At 42.8% G+C, this 22,713-nt stretch overlaps 1 protein-coding gene and 1 non-coding gene across 2 annotated transcripts in view; both read right to left on the bottom strand.

The window, feature by feature from the left end:
- LOC126203490 (acid sphingomyelinase-like phosphodiesterase 3a) overlaps positions 1-22,713 on the bottom strand; it is a 1,221,386-nt gene that overhangs the window by 13,347 nt on the left and 1,185,326 nt on the right. The window contains exons 6-8 of the mRNA XM_049937847.1: positions 11,612-11,817; positions 5,856-6,010; positions 1,757-1,952 (exon numbers count right to left, since the gene is read on the bottom strand). Coding sequence (XP_049793804.1) covers positions 1,757-1,952; positions 5,856-6,010; positions 11,612-11,817 — 557 coding nt within the window. The remainder of the gene's footprint in view (positions 1-1,756; positions 1,953-5,855; positions 6,011-11,611; positions 11,818-22,713) is intronic.
- Positions 12,479-12,550, bottom strand: Trnat-agu (transfer RNA threonine (anticodon AGU)). Its single transcript has one exon. It is a non-coding gene; the product is annotated as a tRNA-Thr (tRNA).

Genomic DNA, 22,713 nt, shown 5'->3' with positions numbered 1-22,713 from the left:
TGTTAATTCCCGATATTTTAATATTCAGCAAGCAAGCGACGGTATCACTCTTCCTTCTACAGTAAGACGTCTGTGGTTTCTGGTTGACGGGTAACAACATGTCGCTGTGTTCTAACCATTTATATCCACTGTGTGCACATACGTGCCATTATCGCTGCGTACCCCTTTCTGGCCCAATGTGCGGGTTAGAAGAAAGAGCGACATCTTCTGCCCCAAACGGATCTCGGTGTTCATTTTGTACTATTTGACTAGCAGCTATTTTTGATAAATGTTCCAATTTTTAAGATCTTTTCGATAAATGACGTTACCGTTACACAGGAGAGACATTTCACGATTTTTACAATATTGACCGAATATTTCGAACAGCGTTCCCAATTCTCTTTAATACAGTACGATTTCAGAAGCCGCTGAAATACAGAAATACAACTGTTTTGTTCTTATTTGTCTGCACTAGGCTTTCCGTTTCAAGTATAGCATTTTCTTCAATATTCAGTATACGTAGTTATTTCGTTCATGAATATCCACTGCCTCAAAGGGAAACATAAAAAGGGCAGTGACCTAACAATTAATGGCGTTATTTTTTATTAATAAAGAGATTTTAAGAATTTCCTTGGTATGTCACACTCAACCCTATTATCAAAATTAATTTATGCAAGAAATTATCCATAACAAAATATATTGTCATTTTTCATTGAGCAACTTTCATTATTTTACCATCTATATTCATATTATATTTCATCCGTTCAGTTTTATTTGATTCCCCAACTTGGCCAGCATTTTTCCTAATTTCGTACGAGCAACTCATTTAACTACTTCCTGTTATTATTCTATCTGTCGTCCTGAGCCACGGAACCCGCTTTCTACTTCGACAGCCACTTGTAAGCATTTACCTACACATTGCTACTTTGAACGCTCTTTGAAAGCACGTTTGAGTACAAGTTAAGACTATTTCCATGTGTTTGTGATTTGCCTGTCAGTACTTTTAAGCTTCTGCATCCGTATACGAAAGGAAGAATTTACATCGCCATTTGCCTAACCCAATTATTAAATTCTCGTGGTTTGCCAAAATCATGATCATGATCACAACGAATATCATTCTTGTTAAATCACCACCTCACTCAATTTTTGAGTACTCTACAATAAATTATCTTGTTTTATCGTCATCGAGCCTTAACACATAATTTTCTCCGAGAAACAGAAAAAAAGTTGCAGCTATAGTTTATCTGCAGTGAGTTTTGGCGTGTCCACCCTTGTCGAGAAATTATCAACTGAGGTCGACACCTGAAAACAGATAATCTGACGTATCTTTGAATGCGTGAGTGTAAGAGTCACCAAGTAATTTCCGTACTTACGGTTTGCTTATAGATTTTCAAGTATTTTTAAAATAATTTCAAAAACTGTGGGTGAAGTACCAGCGGCTTATAGAAAGCTTGAGAAGCGTAGCGAGATGGCAATGTAAAATTTTAACACAGCAAAACATTGGTGTAATGATTACCACAGGAGTCTTTCTGTTATCCACACATTTCTGATTGGCTGTTGCTTACGTGATAAGACTAGTCATATGTTGAGAAAGCTTTGCAACAGGCTTTTGCTTACGTGATAAGAGAAAGCTTTGCGGAGATATAGGCAGTGAAACACTCAGTAAGGTTTCATTAGAGGCTATACCAGTAACTTCATATTTTGGTACACCAGCGTTTACAGTGTTTTGTGTGACAAGCCTTATTAATTAGAAAGCGAATAGTCTCGTGGTACTGACCTTCTGCGTCGAACATGATGCGGAAGGAGTCGGCGTGCAGGTGGCCGAAGAACTGCCCCGTGATGACGTCGTGGTACTGCCGCACCAGGCGCAGGTACTTGCGCGTGAACCGGGAGTCGAAGGAGGAACCTGGATGTGCGGATCCGTGTGGCATGCGGTCGTCCACCCCCGGCGGCACGTGGCCTACCAGGAACACCTGAGGACAACACGAGGGCGGCGCTTGCACTCCGGAAAGTTTCCACTTTGATCGTTTCCTGTCAAGTGCAGTTGTACATTGATACGTAACTGTACTCTGTTCTGGACACAGCTGTAAAGAATGCGCGCAACGATAATTGTGTCGTGTGCTTAACAGAGTAGCACCGTTCAATATTCATTTCCATGGAAGTAACAGCTTCACCATTTTAACTGTGTTTAATGTTAATGAGTTCAATTGCCGTAAATATACTAAATCTTCTACGCCCCTCAATTCACTCATACCGTCAATTTCTCGATTTCCTTCAATTAGTATCAGTAGCTGCTCTAATGATAATTCACTAAACCTGTTATCGTGTATGAAAATACTGAAATGCATTTTTCTTCATGACACATTGACCCGTGGGGTGTTCCGATATGCAACTGATCCTCTTTGCCCGTAGCTAAGCAACGGCCCACTTCGCGTCTCGCCAGAGGCATGCGCTCGCTTAGCTTTGCCGACTTCGTGGCGATCACCACCCGCTGGCTTTGAGCGGCTGACCACCGATAACGACGTCCCTACAAGGGCGAGTGCTCGTCCTTATTTGGGACCTAGAGGCCAAATTTAAGAATCATTTTGAGCGCGAGAGTGTGTTGCTAATCTGTTAATTTACGTGCCTGAAAGAGACATCGCTCGTATTTGGAGGAAGACGGCCATGTTATTTCGCCTGCTGTTTTGTGCCTACAAAAAACACGGCAAAGTGGAATGGCTCAGCCGTATGGTGAGCATCTAAATATGTAGACTGTACGAGTTGCTATTCGGATTTATCCGTTGTTCTAGATGGTTCATTATAACGTGTGTTTTAGGTGTGAGTTAATTTCAGTTTAAAGGACTTAAGTGTTTGTAATAACTTACATTGGTAAAATTCTTTATATCACTGCTTTAGCTATCTTTCGGGTTTGAGCCCATTTTTGCATTATGAAATTTGTTTGTCCTAGCTTTTTACTCGGCATTAATTTTGCATTTTATTTTCTTCAGAGAAGTTAATATAGCGTTAGTAGTTAAATTTTATGTATAGATTCTTTTATGAAAGGAAGGAATGGGAAAGTTTTGCGCCGAAAGTCGGCCGCTGTGGCCGAGCGGTTCTAGGTGCTTCAGTCCAGAACCGCGCTGCTGCTACGGTCGCAGGTTCGAATCCTGCCTCGAGCATGGATGTGTGTGATGTCCTTAGGTTAGTTAGGTTTAAGTAGTTCTAAGTCTAGGGGAATGTTCACCTCAGATGTTAAGTGCCATAGTGCTTATAGCCATTCCATTCTCCGCAGAATCTGCGAAGAAAGTAATATACGGGGAACACTGACAAGAAGAAGAGACAGGACGATAGGACATTTCTTAAGACATCAGGAAATAACTGTCAATGGTAAAAATCCGCTATCTGTAAAAATTATTTATTTCTAAAAAGGAAAACACTATCCGGTTTCTGAACTTACGTCCATCTTCAGGCGCACAATAATATGTGAGTCCACAATGGATGCATAACTAATATTAAAATAGGATAAAACATATATGATTTTAACAATTTTAACCTTAGTTTTGCATCCTTTTCGGACTCACATTTTATTATGCGCCTGAAGATGGACGTAGGTTCTTAAACCGGGTAGTGTTTTCCTTTTTATAAATAAATAATTTTTACAGATAGCGGATAAAAACAGGTATGATTTTAACATTTTTAACCTTAGTTTTCCATCCTTTTCGGACTCACATTTTATTATGCGCCTCAAGATGGACGTACGTTCTGAAACCGGATAGTGCTTTTCTTTTTAGAGATAAATAATTATTACAGCTATAGCGGATTTTATCATTGACTATGAATAATAGTTGTGGATGTCCTGTGAAGACAAATGTATATCAGGGAATAACTTTCGTGGTACTGGAGGGTGCTGAGAGAGCAAAAACTATTGAGGAAGACATAGATACATCTAGAAAATAATTGAGGACGTATGGTGCCAGTGCTTGTCTGAGATAAAAATGTTGGCACAGGAAAGGAATTCATGGCGGGCAGTATACAACCAGTCAAAAGTCTGATGACCCTAAAAAGTCGATCACCCAGTCAAACTATCAAATGGCGCAGGCGCTCATGTGGAATAGGTTATTCCTATACATGAAGTTATATACCTGATTTCGATAAAGAATTGCATTTATTGACCAACAGTGTGACATAGCAGACGTAATCACTGGGGCTATTTTTGATCAGCTACCGTGCACCCGTTTCAATGACCTATGATGGTGGAATTTCCGTCATCGCAATTCACACAAGAATAAGGGTAACATCGTGTAGGTTCCGGTCAGTAGATTACGTGCCCGGTAGCTGACTTCAACAGTAGTGATCAGGACACTGGATAACGACATTAAGAAGCACTTCTGCTTCTCTTGTTATTGTATGCTGCTGTAGGTTGCGTTAGTCTGTGAGATTTACCCGACTCCAGGCATGTAGGCGTATCTACAGTAACTTTTAAAGAAAGTAAATTGTAGCCACATATCGAATGACATAAATTCTAAGCTAATAATGAATGTAGTCACTTTTAAGTTTAATTAATTTACGAACCAGCAGTTTGCGTTGCACAGAAGTTGCTAAACTTAGACTATCATTCACGCATTTGCTCATTTAATATTAGAAACCTTAATAACAAAAAATTTGTAGTTGGTTTTTCTGGTGTCCTCTACAAGCCATTTCTTTGATTAGATCATGATATTATCTTAGTAATGCTTAACTTTCCTGGAATTAATGATAGTATTAAAAGCTTTGGTTTGAACCATAATTAACAAAAAGAATGAAGACTGCGCTTCTGGATGATTAGATCGAAGTAGCAAAGGGATGAAATTTGACTCGAGGAAAAATTGTGTATTCCACAGTGTTCCAGGCTAGCTTCTAATCCTTAGAAATGTAAAAAGCGTGTTGGCTGTTAGCGTAGTTTTTCAAATAACCATAACATTTTTTCTACATTCTGCATTTTGTACATTCAAAGTACATTCACTTCTGAACAAATATTATGTTATTACCTATAATGTACTAACATGCCCTGTGAAGGTGGCAGAACGTTTAAGATTGTGTAATATGCACGTTACCACAATTTCCAGCGGAAGGAACACGTTATGTAGCTTTCCTGAGTGAGAACTTCATCATCTTTTGATCTTCACACAGTTGCAAGTTCCGTAATTTAACAAATATTGCATTTTTTCACTCATACATTTTTTATCGTTTCGTGTTTTGAAATACTTCCTCATTTAGGGCGATAACATACAGTTTACAGAAGAGTATTACGATACTATGTAGTCTTCACATTGCGTGTGCCTCTTCAGGAAAATAGGCATTTTGACCAGGTTGTCTGAATATGTCCATTAATTACAATTGTCATAATTAATCTATCACACTTCGGAAACACTAAAAATTTCTGCGACTACTACAGCAGAGATAACTTCTCTCACCACCAGCACGCACTAAACAGTATGACGCTCAGAATATTGTTAAGCTCATGGCCACGAAACTACTGATCATTTCCGCGATATCATACAATATCGGTGAGAAAGCATAAGAATTCCACGTAAGGGGAGTCGTTTCTTTAAGATAACTTCTTGAGTTTTACAGACTCATTCTGAATTAAAATCTAGTAGTATGTTTTACATGCATGAGACGTTAACGCCTATCTTTTAAGTATTTCACACTACCAACTTCATCAATGACAATAATATGTTAATTTTTATCAAATTTAATCTGTACTAGCATTTAATAATCTGTTGACACCTAAATGTAGCATTATACACAAACATAACATGAATGTACATTCTGCAATCCGACTCATTCTACACCGTTTGAAGAGAATTATTGAAAATGATATTGAAGACAATAAAAGAAATGTAGCAAATACTCACTGTCTCTCCATTCTTTTTTGACTTTTCCAGTGTTGCTTCTAACCACTTCCACTGACCCTTAGGGTCCTCCTCAGTTTGCGCACCCATGTACAGGTTGGTGTTCAGTAGCACTAGCCGCAACTTCTCCTTCTTCATTTCAATAGAGTAGTATCCTCCTTCAAACAAAGGTGAATAATTAATAGAAATTAGTAAAGGATGCAAAATATGAGTTAAAATATTTTATTTCCATTTTATTTATTACAAATTCATGGACTAAAAATTACTTTCTAGGAAATTTATTCCAAACGTAACAACGGGATGTGGCAAATTTCAACTTATGCGTAGCCTATCTACTGAGTTCACATCTTCGAACAACGAGCACTCTGCTGTTTCTTGATATACAAATGCGTCATGGCAGCTGAGAATCGTAGTATTTACTAAGGAGCGAGTAAGTGTTAGTGACAGCTAGTCAGGTTGATAAACGCCATGGAGATTAGTCAGAACAGGATACTAATGTTGCGTTTTGCGTACCTCGTTGGAAATGTGGTCCCATACTACCGAAAAAATGGGAACATACGATGTTTGAACATGTCAACGAGCCATTGTGGAAGTACCTACCATTCGTCTGAATACATCCGGATTTTCGACTCCCATGTACAGTGGTAATGAAGCTGATCATAATTTCTCGTGATTCACGATTGCGGGGACCATTACCCTTGTTCGGCGCACCCACTTGGTGAACTGGGACTCTGTGGGCACTCGTGGAACAGTGTCTTCTCTTTGCTTCTATCCCATTAGATCCCTTCAACACTTAACTAGCACGTAGCCTGCTACACTCTATTCCGTTCAGGCTTTGCATGACTGTTCGTAGGAGGAACTGAATTCTCGGACTCGAGTCGTGCCTAATTCTGCTGTGTGAAATTGATGGAGAATCCTTACAATGATTTCGAACATTACACGTCGTTACTGTTATCAGCCTTGAGATTTGGTTGACACGAATCCCCATTCCTGTAGCTTGCGGCTATCCTCTTCACCACAACACAGCTGCTGCCTCGCACATATTCAGCTAGTCCTGTCCCTGAAATCCTTCCTTCCATTATCCTTTCAGCTACATGGTTCAGCAACGATTCACATCTCAATATGTGACAAACCATTGTATCTCTTAGAACAGAATCTCCTTCGTTAATTTTTTATCATTTATTCATTGCCGGGCCTTTTTATTTCTTGTCTGATCAGTTCATGTGAACTTCAACGGTCTCTTCTAAAACCACATTATAAAGCCACAACACTGTTCATATACGCTCACGAGCCAACAAAATGTGACCGCCTGATTAAGAGTTCGTTGGTTGATCTGTGAAACGCAATATAGCAGCCATTCTATGTGGCATTTATCCAACTAATCCATGGTATGTTTCACGAGATACTGGTTTCCAACATTTCCTGTAAATTACGGATATCTGACAGCCTCTCAGATATGATCCTTCGGGCTCAGGTCAGGGGGGTTTGGTCGACAAGGTTACGTTAGGTCAATTTCATGCTCCTCAAACGACTGTGGCACGATTCTAAACTTGTGACCTCGTCTTCCTGGTTCAAATGGTTCAAATGGCTCTGAGCACTATGGGACTCAACTGCTGAGGTCATTAGTCCCCTAGAACTTAGAACTAGTTAAACCTAACTAACCTAAGGACATCACAAACATCCATGCCCGAGGCAGGATTCGAACCTGCGACCGTAGCGGTCTCGCGGTTCCAGACTGCAGCGCCTTTAACCGCACGGCCACTTCGGCCGGCTCGTCTTCCTGGACGAAGTTTCTGGAACGAATGTTGGTGGGCCACATATTAGTCCAAGTTGTCCACAGCTGTCATGGCGCTTTTGATTACTACTTCAGGTCCCATGGAAGCCTAGATGAATGTCCCTCATTGCATAATCCTCCCTTCTCCAGATTGCACCCGCGGCTCTGCGCATGTTTCGAAAAGCAGTTCGTCTACATGACAACGTATCTGAGTACAACCGCTGACTGGTAACATTAAGCCTGATTGTTCCGACCAGATGACGCTTTTCCACTGATCCACGGACCAATCTAGATAAATTAACGGCCACTGCAGTCCGGCGTAGAAAAGGAGGTGGACCTAACTATTTTTTTTTCTGTATAATCCGTAGAATAATTGTCCATTCGTCTTTGCTCTGCTTATAGAGGGTGATAATGAATAAAAGCGACAAGCTGTAGGGGTTGATTTCTGACTTCAAGTGGAGGAAAAAGGGTCTTATGAACATGTTTCCGGAAATGCATCGTTGCCACGTTAAAGGGCGCTGATGAATGGCAGTTCGTCTGATCAAGTACCGTCTGTTCCTTGGATGTTGCAGGCTGTGAGATTGACGCAGCGTGCTGTAAGCAGCAGAATGGTCTGGTATTCATGTCGGGAACGAGCCGAGATACTGTTTGTGTACGGACAAGCAGATGGATATGGTCGAGAGGCAGCGCGGCTGTGCCAAAACAAGTGCCCTCACAGGCAGTTGTCACATCACACCACATTTCAAGCTCTTTCCGGACCTCTGTGTGATCAGCGATCCTTTCAGACAGAAGAATATAAAGGGAGGCGACGGACTGTGCCCACACCAGATCCCAAGAACCGAGTCTTAAAGGATATTGAGGTGAACTGTAGTAGAAATTCCAAGCAAGTGGCCCGCAAGTATCGCATAAGACAAAAGTACGACTACTTGTATCCTGTATGACAACCGCTACTATCTCTCTCACCTGCAATATCATGGAGGCCACTTTGAACGTTTGTCGTGACGTGAATGCGAAGCAGCTTAGTAGTGATTTTCAGGACGATTTTTTGTCGTTGCACGCACACGGTCCATTTCCGGATACATTTTCATAAGTCGTTTTTTCCTACATTGCAAGCGAGGATTCTGTCACAGCAGTTTGTCGGTTGTATTAATCAGTAGCCCGCAACACCGCCAGACGGCATTGAATATCACGAGTAGCAATGGTTGTAATGTTTTGGCTCATGAGTGTGTTTTCCCTGTTCCACAAGTTTTACGTCCTCAACAGGTGTGGAACTTTTCCTACCATTTCGTATCAAACTCATCGTTTATCACCTAATTCCAAATTGTTTTATTCTATTCTAGTATAGCATTGACCCACACTTCACGTCCACGTAGAGTCACGGCTTTCATTTGTAATCCAGTTCGACACAGGCGTGGTCTGCTCTAACCCTGACGCTAAATTGACATATGTAGTTAGTAGCCAACCGGTGATAACGATGGAGGTGGTGGTGTTTATTTCTGCTAATCAGATTGTGCTCTATGGTCTGCTGGTAAATACCCAGCCTTTCTGCAATGTCTTACGAAGTGTACCTGTATTTGACAGTATTGACAGGTATCCGTCCACGGAATCTGTACAGTTTCGGTTCCTGGTAAGGGCTAGGAGAACAGAAAAGCCTGCGAATTGCAGATTGATCTCACATTCATCTGTACCAGTAAGAAGACTACAATGTACCTGACACTTATAATAGACCGTTGGAGAGTGACAGTAAACTATACCAATAGTTTATCGCATAACAACCATAGAAGGTTCTTGGTCCTAATACTCAAGTCAGAGTATCGCTCTAATGATTTCTTAAGTGGTTTCTTAAAAAAAAAATGTATATTTCGAACACTATCCTGGAAAATAACCACACCTATAAATGGAAAAGTGAGAAGAGAAACCAAAAGCAAGCATTCGAAGGATACATCAGTAACGTGTAATGTGATATTCACGACCGTCAGTAGATACTGTTTAAAGTTTTAAAACATTAAATAAAACAGAACACGATACAGTTTGGTCCTAAGACGGAAAATAAGAAGGAAAATTCCCAGCCCAGAAAAGGAAGCAAAAGGCATAGATGACATAACAGTAAAAGAACTAACAGCAGCTTTGTAAACCACAAAAAATATCCTAAAACGACGGGTTTCAATGGAATTAACACAGAGTTAATTAATTATGACGGATTGTTACTACATTTTAAATTGTTATTTTTATTTTAACATGTGCTGAAAGCACGACTTTTTTGCCAGTCGGTACTTCGTTCGGCGTTGTGTAACGTGTAAAATATTTCTGTGCTTGTTGACAAGAAATTATCTCAACCTGCAGCGTTTCGTGTGACAGCGGTAGATAATAAACTACACTCCTGGAAATGGAAAAAAGAACACATTGACACCGGTGTGTCAGACCCACCATACTTGCTCCGGACACTGCGAGAGGGCTGTACAAGCAATGATCACACGCACGGCACAGCGGACACACCAGGAACCGCGGTGTTGGCCGTCGAATGGCGCTAGCTGCGCAGCATTTGTGCACCGCCGCCGTCAGTGTCAGCCAGTTTGCCGTGGCATACGGAGCTCCATTGCAGTCTTTAACACTGGTAGCATGCCGCGACAGCGTGGACGTGAACCGTATGTGCAGTTGACGGACTTTGAGCGAGGGCGTATAGTGGGCATGCGGGAGGCCGGGTGGACGTACCGCCGAATTGCTCAACACGTGGGGCGTGAGGTCTCCACAGTACATCGATGTTGTCGCCAGTGGTCGGCGGAAGGTGCACGTGCCCGTCGACCTGGGACCGGACCGCAGCGACGCACGGATGCACGCCAAGACCGTAGGATCCTACGCAGTGCCGTAGGGGACCGCACCGCCACTTCCCAGCAAATTAGGGACACTGTTGCTCCTGGGGTATCGGCGAGGACCATTCGCAACCGTCTCCATGAAGCTGGGCTACGGTCCCGCACACCGTTAGGCCGTATTCCGCTCACGCCCCAACATCGTGCAGCCCGCCTCCAGTGGTGTCGCGACAGGCGTGAATGGAGGGACGAATGGAGACGTGTCGTCTTCAGCGATGAGAGTCGCTTCTGCCTTGGTGCCAATGATGGTCGTATGCGTGTTTGGCGCCGTGCAGGTGAGCGCCACAATCAGGACTGCATACGACCGAGGCACACAGGGCCAACACCCGGCATCATGGTGTGGGGAGCGATCTCCTACACTGGCCGTACACCACTGGTGATCGTCGAGGGGACACTGAATAGTGCACGGTACATCCACACCGTCATCGAACCTATCGTTCTACCATTCCTAGACCGGCAAGGGAACTTGCTGTTCCAACAGGACAATGCACGTCCGCATGTATCCCGTGCCACCCAACGTGCTCTAGAAGGTGTAAGTCAACTACCCTGGCCAGCAAGATCTCCGGATCTGTCCCCCATTGAGCATGTTTGGGACTGGATGAAGCGTCGTCTCACGCGGTCTGCACGTCCAGCACGAACGCTGGTCCAACTGAGGCGCCAGGTGGAAATGGCATGGCAAGCCGTTCCACAGGACTACATCCAGCATCTCTACGATCGTCTCCATGGGAGAATAGCAGCCTGCATTGCTGCGAAAGGTGGATATACACTGTACTAGTGCCGACATTGTGCATGCTCTGTTGCCTGTGTCTATGTGCCTGTGGTTCTGTCAGTGTGATCATGTGATGTATCTGACCCCAGGAATGTGTCAATAAAGTTTCCCCTTCCTGGGACAATGAATTCACGGTGTTCTTATTTCAATTTCCAGGAGTGTAATTACGGGAGACTTTGTTCCTACCAGACAGATGTCACCCATTTGTATCTTTACCACGACGAGTAAAGCAATTAATGGAGAAAACGAGCACAAAAATCGAGCATGCCCGATTCTCGTTCAAGTGTATCAAACGGCATTAAACAGAAGTTGTCGATCAAATGGCGTCGGTGCGGGGAGTTTGGCGTACCTGCAGCGAAAGTGTTCCCCGCCTCCGGTGGCAGCCAGGTCCTCCACAGCTCGAAGAGGTCCGAGTAGCGCTGTGGGCCGTCGTCGTGGCCCAGCACAGGGAACACGAACTGGCTGCTGAAGAAGGTCTTCATGAGGGCCGTGATGTTGGACAGGGCCGCCCACTGCAGCTCAGGGGACGCCGCCACGTCGTGGGACGTCACATCGCTGCAACACGCACCGTACCGTCCCACGTCAACATGCGACAAGCCCCCGGAAATCAAATGTCAACAGCGTCACGTGTTTTGATCTACGAACTTGCAGGCTGCCACTTGATGAGATGCTTCTTCTCAAGTTCATTGCGAGTTTGTTTAATATAGTTTTCCATTTTACACTACTGGCCATTAAAATAACTACACCAAGAAGAAATGCAGATGATAAACGTGTATTATTGGACAAATATATTATACTAGAACTGACATGTGATTAAATTTTCATGCAATTTGGGTGCATAGATCATGAGAAATCAGTACGCAGAACAACCACCTCTGGCCATAATGACGGCCATAATACGCCTGGGCATCGAGTCAAACAGAGCTTGGATGGAGTGTACAGGTACAGCTGCCCATGCAGCTTCAACACGATTTTTCTCATTTATGGTTACAGTCTCTCGTTTTATACAGTGCTGTATCTTCATAATACAATGTCCTTCAATGTCCAAGAGTGTCTGAAGGAACGGACAGTGTCAATAACTAATACAGTTCTAGGATACATTGTGAAATATGTAAACTGAAGGTGGAGAAGGGAAGAAAGGAAAGGACAGGGAGGGGATCACTGTTGACAGACGCATTGGAACATTACGCGGGATCAGCGGCGACGAGGGAAAATATATTTCAGACCGGGATTCGAACCCGGGATCTCCTGCTTACTAGGCAGGTACGTTAACCACTGCACCATCCGCGGACTATCTCGGCCGATCTACACTCACATCGAGCGCCATCTACCGGCTGTCCCTGTCCATTTCTTCCACGTTCGCTCTCTGAGATTCCCACAGGAGATCGGACGTATCTGTGTGTCCACCCAACAAGGCTAATCAGATTATATGAGTGGGTGCTGTCTGTAGTTTCAGACATGTCCGAAAGAGCAGACACCATGCATTCATATAACTACAATGTGAAATACTTCCACATTCTGCGACTAGGCATTGACGTCAGCTGTTCGCGATACATGAAAAATTGTGTCGGACCGGATTTTTCCGCTTATCCCTGTGACGGTACGTGCCATAAACGGCCATTTGAAAAAAAAGGTTTTTGGTTGTATCAAGTGTGAATTACAAATTATTTCAAGACTGTGTACGCGTGCGCGATGTATAAGAAAGATCAAAAAAGTTAAATAATATCACCAAAAATCACAAACATCGATGTGATATAAAGAAGAGAACATTCTTTTTATCTGTGTAATGAAAATGAACATGACCACAGACTGTTGCTTTATTGAATTCTCTCCTGTTTTTGTTTCGTCTTGAGGTAGGTCGCCATTGTAGCGCTGGACAATATTTAATGTAAGTTTGGTTATAATTTAGTAAAATATACTTATAATTGTTATTAGAAAGTGTGTATTATTGACTTAGTTGTCACCTCTCATAATCGCAACCATTAACTATAATTAACAACATTTTTACAGAACTTTGTAGTGCTGGGAGCTCATCTCCCCTAGCAGGATTTAGTCGGTCATTACGCTGACTGTATTATTTAATTAAAATTTGATGTCATAATATTAAATGTAAATGTAAGAGGTTTCTCTACCTTGATCTTACAATAGTCTCAAAGTTAACACAGTAAAAATAGTTTTAGTTTATTACTATTTAGAATAATGAATGAGTTCAGTATGTTTCGAGTTTGGCCGCCTCACGGCAGATGAGATTCCCTCCAGTTATGCCTTGCAAATAATGAACAAGAACGATTGAAATTATTTTTATCCAATAGGCTCTGCAATATCTCAGTTAATCTTTATGTAGTTTCGTACGTAAATAACCAGTAGCCACTGAGAACCATATTAATAATTACAGGTTGCGTAAGAATACGCAAATTTTCTTTTCTAAATAGCAGCGCTCACGCAAACTAATTATTAGAAGTCGGTGAGTCGCGGGTTTGCTTAAAAAAATATTATATCGTACGTACTTCGGAGCAGCCGATGTTCGTGCGAGTGTTGTCGCGGTATCAGTTCATTAAGTCTCATGCTAGCCCACAATATTTCAATCCGCCGCAACCAAAATCATAAAATATATAGCTATAAAAATATATAATTATCCCGTGATAAGTGCCCATCCACATCCATATACAGTTATACCATAATATCCCGAGAGGTCGCCTTAACTACCTCGATTACCCAACAGCGCCTCCAGAACCGAATGAAGCTAGCATAGTCAAAACCCATATGCTTGCACAATTCGTGATCCCCGCACTACGAGAAACATATATCGTCATTTTTCCTCGTCGAATATGGCTACATCATTGATGATTCCAGCGTCTGTTTATACAGTGTCTGTATCTTGAGAGTACAGTGCCCTTCAGACACGCACACATGCAAGCATGCACAATGCGCGACCACACAGAACAGCGCAGCTGGAGGAACTCTTCGATCCCATGATATTCTGCGATTGAATTGGCCTGCCAGTTGCCGCACTTAAATCCCATCGACCCCGTGTGGGAAACATTAGGGAGCCGTTTGTCAGTACGTCCACGAGCACCAGCGACCACCAATCAGTTGTCAACCACGCTGGTGAAGGATTGGAACGCCATACCGCCAGAACTCTGTACCAACCTTGTGGCCGGAATGGGAGCACGTCGCAGAGGATGCTCAGCCTTTCGTAGTGATCAGAAACCTTATTAAAATCCATGTCCCGCCTTCTATAATGTCCAGGACATCGTGAAAAATCGCGCTGACTTCAGTGTAATTATTGTGTTTGAATAAATGTATACCGTATGCTCGCGTCATTGCGTATTTCTTTCAGTTACCTGCTGTACTGTACGGTACTGTACTACATCAGTTCTTTCTGTAAATGGTCCAGTTCACCTGGAGCTATGTTACTTGGCACGCACACATCATGCGAAGTTAACTTCTTCTCGAGTCTTGCACAACAGTGTATGATTACAGATAGGGTTTCAGGGAAATGTGGAAACATATGAGACAAATATGACGATACCACTTTTCTGAGAAGAAAGGTCAAAAAGAGGCAAACCCATATATCCAGCAGTTATAGAACTGGAGAAAACCTTTGACGCTGTTGACGGGATAATACCTTTTTAAAGTTTGAAGGCAGCAGGCATAAATTATAGGGTATTGAAACGTTATCTCGACTTGTCCGGATACCAGACTCCAGTTACAAGATTTGAAGTGCGTGAAGGGATGTGAGGCGGGACTATAGTCGCTATCCGATGTTATTCAGTCTCTGCATTCAGCAATCAGTGAAGCAAAGCTGGAAAAATCTGGAAAGGAGAGAAAAATTTGAAATATGGAACTGACGATGGCAGAAGTAAAATACAGACTGGAAAGAACAAGAAAAGCGTTGCTGGCAAAGAGAAACTTGTTAACATCGAATAAAACAGTAGGTCTTAGGAAAGCTACTCCAAAGGTATTTGTTTGCTGTGTAGCCTTGTACGAGAATATAACGAGGATGACAAGCAGCTCTGAGGAGGAGAGAATAGAAGCTTTTGGAAGGTAAATCTGTAGAATTATATTTATTATTATTAGATGAGTAGACGGTGGAGGCTCTGTAAAGGTGTTGGGCGTGTGATGTTGGTGTGATAAGGGATCCCTGATACATTTAGGTACGACTCTGACAGGTCACATGTACGTAAGCATCTTCTCCGATCACCTGCATCCAATCATGTCCAAAGTACATTCCAGCAGGACAATGCGACACCCCACACGTCCTGAATTGCTACAGAGTAGCTTCAGTAAAACTCCTCTGAGTTTAAACACTTCCGATGGCCACCAAACTCTCCAGACATGAACATTATTGAGCATATCTGGAATGCTTGGCAACGTGCTGTTTAGAAGAGATCTCCACCCCCTCGTACCCTTACGGATTTATGGACAGCCCTGCAAAATTCATGGTGCCAGTTCCCTGCAGCTCTACTTCTGACATTAGTAGAGTCGGTACCATGTCGTGTTGCGGCACTTCTAGCTTGGGTCCATACACGATTTTAGGCAGCTGTACCAGTTTCTTTGGCTCTTCAGTGTACTATACTCCAGTGCCTCAGCGCCTGACTTTTTTTTTTTTTTTTTTTGCAGAGTCATCTCTGCAGTGTACTTCAAGACATTGCAGGGTACATCGCAAAAACACAGACACTACAATATTTTATAGCAATGCACGATGTATTAATAAGTAGAAGGACCTGTTATTGTAAGATCACGATGTTACAGAACAATCAGTGAAAGCAGTCACATCCCAAACATAGAATTACTTGTACAGATCGATTTTAAGTGGGACGGCCACATAAGGCAGGCAAGGCAGATGCCAGACAGAGATTCATTAGAAGAATCCTGTGGAAGTGTAGTCCACTCACGGGGGACGTACCTCACAAATCCCTCCTTTGACCACTATATGAATATAGCTCTTCAGTCAGGTATCCGTACCAGATAAAACTGACGGAGGTGGTACAGAGGGTACAAAGAAGCACAGAACGTTTCGTTATGGGTTCATATTGTAAGCATGGAAGCGTCGCTGAGATGGTCAGCCGACGTCAGTGGCAATAGCTGCAAGAGAGGCGTTCAGCATCGCGATGCGATTTACCTTGAAGTTCAGAGGGCGCACGTTTGAGAAGTATCAACCAATAAATCGCTACCTCCAACGTATAACTCGCCAAAACTTTAAGAGGGTGAAGTTTGGGAAATTAATCTCGCACAGACGCTTAACTATCTTTATTCCTCCGAAACACTCCCGACCTGAACGCCAAAGAGGAGGGGGGAGGGACGAACAATGGTAAACGAGTTACGCGTCGCAACATATGGTAAGGGTTCTTCCAAATTATAGATGTAGCAGGTAAAGATCGACGAGAAAATTATGAACTATGTGCATTCATAGCAATTTTAATCGTCATACCTTAGTGGTGGCCCATATTCTTTCAAAATGTCAGAAAAAGGACACATACAAATATATACATTCTTAATGCTCTGCGCCAGCTCCTCGTTGCACTATCTGTCTACTAGAGTTCGAAAAAGCTTGTCGAAGGAAGTGTAAACAGATTTCAAACTAAGAGTTCATAACTTATTATCCTCTTAAAAATAAAGTTTTTGTACTTACCTCAAAATTTTATTTCGTTAGTTACCTTCCCGATATTCTGGTTTGTTTAATGGTATTTTAACTGAAAACCGCTAGTTACTCTTTTTCTCCATTCAGTACGTTTGGGATGCATTATAGGTTACACTTTATTGTAGGTCCCGGTTGGCAAGTTTCTATGTTGCGTAGCCTAATATGTAAACAAGCCGGAAGACATAGTCACCGAATATGGGGAAATAAACAAGACGTCAGCGGATATTTCAGGGAAATGTATAAGTATCTTTGATCCACATATTCAGACTATGTTAGTGGTGGTGTACCTCGAATACATAAAGGAACGTCCGGAAATATTTATCGTTTATTTTAAAAGTATGCCTCCTGACCTCAAAGATAAAAATACGTTTAAAACATCAAGTTGTATTTTGTCCTCCTTAGGCAATGGAATTATTATTTTTATTTAATGTACTACAGGATCCACTGAGATTCTATCAATATAATAAGTTTCTTTATTATTTATGGCTAATTAACAGTAAAGGATTATTCTATTTACATTACATTATAAAAGAACGCAATCAATAATTATTTCCGACGGTAAAGATTAAAACGATGTGCTAAAACTATACTTGTTTAGTTTTGAAAAGATACTTGATACTACTATTATCACTTCTGAAATTTTTTGAATTATAGTTTTAAAGTAATTGTACAGTAAATTATGTAATGTATTAATCATATATGACTTTTTTGTATATATAACGCAATGTGTATTAGCGTTGTGAGACTTGCGTCAGCCATCGTCTAACTTTGTAACGCGTATTGCTGCGGTTGTCTTCTATAACTCCTGTTCCATGTTATCAGTTCTGGGGTTTACTGTGTTGGTAATTGTTGGTAGACCAAGTGTAGAGATGAAGCGCCTAGAACCGCTTGGCCACAGCGGCCGGCGCTGTGTCGAAACGACAAACCAAAGTCCCGCTGTTGAAAGGTAAGCAACGTAGATTATGGAAGCAGATGGACAGTCTTTCAGACGAAATAAGCCGAACTACCATTTAGAGCAGAAGAAGGATAACAATATATTCCGGTGAACGATTATGTATAGCACCCTTGAAAAGGTCAGAGAAACATTTATTAAAACGAATATGTAAGAAGGGAGCAGCACTATGTTTTGCCTCTACTGCTTCAACACGAGCAATATCCGCTCTGCATACGAGAATGTACATCTGCCTGAAATGTGATTCTGTCGCCAGAAAATGCCATTCGATGTGTTCACGGACACATATGAAAATTCCACATCTGCATCGTTCTTCTTGCGGGAGCAAAAAAGACATAGGTCCTTCTTTTTCTTTCTCTAACAGCCTCCTTGTCTCTTTGTTATTACTTTCATTTATCTCCCTCCAACTAAATATAACTGATATAATAATACAATAGTGAAATTGTTTCTTTTACAGTGTCTAAACACTGAATGGTCGTTCATGAGGGGACAAACTTTTAAACATACGATACTCACAAGGTGAAAAATTTATTAACTTCGAGTAAGCGATTTAGCAGAACGCATTTCCAATACAGAGAAAATGGTGTGTATGTGACCGACTTCCGTGTGTGTAGCTGGGTGGACCCAAGCGTATAAGCGGAAGGCAAATACGTACACGCACTCAGTCGCCAGCGAGCGCGCGATCACACATACACATACACGGGCACAAACACACACACATACACACACACAAACACACACACACACACACGAACGCACATACATGTATGGACATACATATACACACATTCACAGTAAAATCCAACCAAATATCTGGAGTTACTAGTACAAATAAGTTACTAATAAACTGATAAGTAAAGAAGGAATGAGATAAGATTCGCGTTTGATCTCCCGTCGAGGATGAGGTTGCCGGAAACGAAGAAAAAGCTCGTCAGAAACAAAGATGAGCCAGAAAATAATCTGTAACATCGTACTTGAAGGCAGGTCGTCTTCACTTAGGAACAACGGAAACAATAATAAGAGGTAGGATCGTGCTCCGGTCCTCACGAACATGAGTTCAGTGCCTTATTAGCTGTCTCTCGTTGCGCGAGGAACATACTACACAAATCGATAAACGGTGCTACAGAAGAGAGGTATTGAATAGGATTGGGGAGAAGAGAAGTTTGTGGCACAACTTGACTAGAAGAAGGGATCGGTTGGTAGGTCATGTTCTGATGCATCAAGGGATCACCAATTTAGTATTGGAGGGCAGCGTGGAGGGTACAAATCGTAGAGGGAGACCAAGAGATGAATACACTAAGCAGATTCAGAAGGATGTAGGTTGCGGTAGGTACTGGGAGATGATGAAGCTTGCACGGGATAGAGTAGCATGGAGAGCAGCATCAAACCAGTCTCAGTACTGAAGACCAGAACCACAACAACATAAAGGTCAAAGAAAGGTTCCGTTCGAAGGCCGTACAGTCCAGAATCAGTATGCCAATCAGGCTAAATCGCCGTGAGCCTTGGGGCAATCATTCCACCGACTGAGAAGGCTGAATAACCTGTGACTTGCTGCTTGAGGAGCTCTGTAACTGCCTTCTGCCCAGGGCTGGGCAACCGTTCAAGGCCTTTTTCTTGGGACTGAATGAGTGATAATCGCATCGCAAGAGATCATGACTATGGGCCGAGTGCTCAAGTGTTTACCACTTAAGTTCGCGTAAGTTCTGCGCTACGATCAACGTTGTATTGTGTCGAATCGTAACCAGCACGGAACTTGGGTCACCATTTGGTGACGGTAGTTTTGGACAGGCATGCTGCCCCTTGCACATTCTTCTTTCTCCGATGGACGTTCACCGATGTTTTCTCCTTCGGCAACCAAGAAAAGAACAGCACGTTAGTCCTGTTCGGATGCATTTGATAATAACATCCCCATAGTCCATGTTTCTGCTTTTACCGCAAGCACGTCGGAAAGATACGAATGCCACAGTAAATCATTGCCTACGTTTCGGTGCTTGTATACCCGAATCGGAGTCACGATACGTTGCATATACACTCCAGCAACGCCCTCAAAAGGAAATCTTTTGATGGTCCCTTCTATAAATTATATGGATGAGGCATACAATTTATCTTTCTGGGATATCGTCTCAGAATAGCATCAAATGAAGTTTCAGCTGCAAATCTCATTGATTAGCGTACAATTGTCTTCAGGGTTGAGTTCCGCTTCGATCTGAACACCGATGAATGGCGAAGACGTGTCTGGAGATGCCCTGGGCAGTGGTGAGATACCAACGTAAATGCTTCCTGCCATACGGCCCGATAACCACGAGTGCTGGTCTGGGGTGCATTTTCTTTTGATAACGTGAACCTTCCGCTGTCATCGGCTGCATTCTAGCAGCACAGCGGTACGTCGACGATACTCTACACCCCGTTTCGTTACAACTCATGACGAGCCATCATGACATTACAATACAGCAAAATGATGTCTTACCGGAAACGTCGAACTTCCCTACTATTGTGTTGGTGCCTACCAATCCCTACCTCGGCCAGCGATGTAGTCGAATGTCTCCCCAACGTTGAATGAAAAACCTGCTGCGTAATATTTCTTTGTATGCAGAATTTACATGGCGCTACTCCCTGGCGTTTGGAAAACTATCGACATGGTCCTACAACCAGTTCGAGATTTTGACCATCTAACACGCCATCTGGTCAGAAGTTTGCACGATATCCCTGAGGAGGATATCAAGCAACTCTATCAATGAATACTAAATCCGATAACTGCTGGATAGCGGATGGATGGGGACCGACTAGCTCAATTGTGTGGTACGTTCTCTTGAATAAATCATTAATTTTTTTTCTGAAATTTTAATTATTTGCTTGTCTATATACGTACATTACATTCACCGATTTCCGTCCCATTTGGTTAATTTCTCAGTGCTGAAACTTTTTTTTGTGTAGTTCTTATTACTTGTGTGTGACGACGATTTTGGGGGAGTTTCCTTTGTCTGAAACTGAAAATGACATCCCCTCTGTCCCGTTCCCATCTCGCTTGCTATTTGGCTGAATAGTTCTCGATTCCATCTCAGTTGTTGCTCGAACAGTCCGGTTTAGCTAGAGAATGAAACGTATATAGTCTCGGAAAAGAAGTTCGGGTAGCTATTCCTCTCCATGCTACATAAATGTATCTGCATTTCAACAACAATAAGAAATCGACAGTCCTGGAGCTATATATCGTCTCGTTTCGTCTTCCTAGAATCTATAATATGTGATCAAAAGTATTCGGACACCCACAAAAAACATACAGTTTTCATATTAGGCTCATTGTGCAGCTACCTATTGCCAGGTACTCCGTATCAGCGACCTCAGTAATCATTAGACATCGTGAGAGAGCGGAACAGGGCGCTCTGCGGAACTCACGGACTTCGAACGTGGTCAAGTTATTGAGTGTCACTTGTATCATAAGTCTGTGCGCGAGATTTCCACACTCCTAAACATTCCTAGCTCCACTGTTTCCAATGTGATAGTGAAGTGGAAACGTTAAGGGGCACATACAACACAAAATCATACAGATCGGCCTCGTCTGTTGACTGACAGAGATCGCCGACAGTTGAAGATGGTCTTAACGTGTAATAGGCAGACATCTATCCAGACTATCACACAGGAATTCCAAACTGGATCAGGATCCACTGCAAGCACAATGGCAGTTAGGTTGAAGGTGAGAAAACTTTAATTTCATGGTCGAGCGGCTGCTCATAAGCCACCCATCACGCCAGTAAATGTTAAACTACGCTTCGCTTGGTGTAAGTAGCGCAAACATTGGACGACAGAACAGTGGATATACGTTGTGTGGAGTGACAAATCTCGGTACACAATGTGGCGATCCGATGGCAGGGTGTGGGAACGGCGAATGCCCGGCGAACTTCATCTGCCAGCGTTTGTGGTGCCAACAGTAAAATTCGGAGGTGGTGGTGTTATGGTGTGATCGTGTTTTTCATGGAGAGAGCTGGCTCCCCTTGTTGTTTTGCGTGGTACTATCACAACACAGGCCTACATTGATAATTTAAGTACCTTCTTGCTTCCCACTGTTGAAGACCAATTCGGGGATGGCGATTGCACCTTTCAACACGGATGAGCCCCTGTTCATTATAACGACCTTTGGCGGAGTGGTTACACGACAATAACCTTCCTGCAATGGACTGGCCTGCATGGAGTCCTGACCTGAATCCGATAGAACACGTTTGGGATGTTTCGGTACGCCGACTTCGTACCAGGCGTCTCCGACCGACATCGATACCTGTCCTCAGTGCAGCAGTTCGTGAAAGCTGTCATCAAGGCCAAGGGTTGGACAACACCATATTGAATTCAAGCATTACCAATGGAGGACTCCATGGACTTGTAAGTAATTTTCATCCAGGTGTCCGGGTACTTTTGATCACATAGTGTAACAGCTGGATAAATAAATTTGTGGAACAGTAAGCATAGACATACTACCCTATTCGCCGCTTAATAAGAACCTTTGCCGAAGGGCGCGCTTTAAGTAGCAGCTCTGGCATCTGAAAGCAGTAACGTTGCTCATCTGAATGCACCTAAAATTGTATCTTCACGTTTGTACACTGTCACGCCTTGGTTCATTGTAAAGCATTCTAAGTGAATACGCTGAACAATTATCGTGCAGTCTCCATTTATGCGCCGGCCGGAGTGGCCGAGCGGTTCTAGGCGCTACAGTCTGGAACCGAGCGGCCGCTACGGTCGCAGGTTCGAATCCTGCCTCGGGTATTGATGTGTGTGATGTCCTTAGGATAGTTAGGTTTAAGTAGTTGTAAGTTCTAGGGGACTGATGACCTCAGACGTTAAGTCCCATAGTGCTCAAAGCCATTTG

Source organism: Schistocerca nitens, chromosome 1 (assembly GCF_023898315.1).
Source record: "Schistocerca nitens isolate TAMUIC-IGC-003100 chromosome 1, iqSchNite1.1, whole genome shotgun sequence".
NCBI classification, from domain to species: Eukaryota; Metazoa; Arthropoda; class Insecta; order Orthoptera; family Acrididae; genus Schistocerca; species Schistocerca nitens.
Note: the sequence above shows the minus strand (reverse complement) of the source record. Positions and strands in the feature narration are given on the sequence as shown.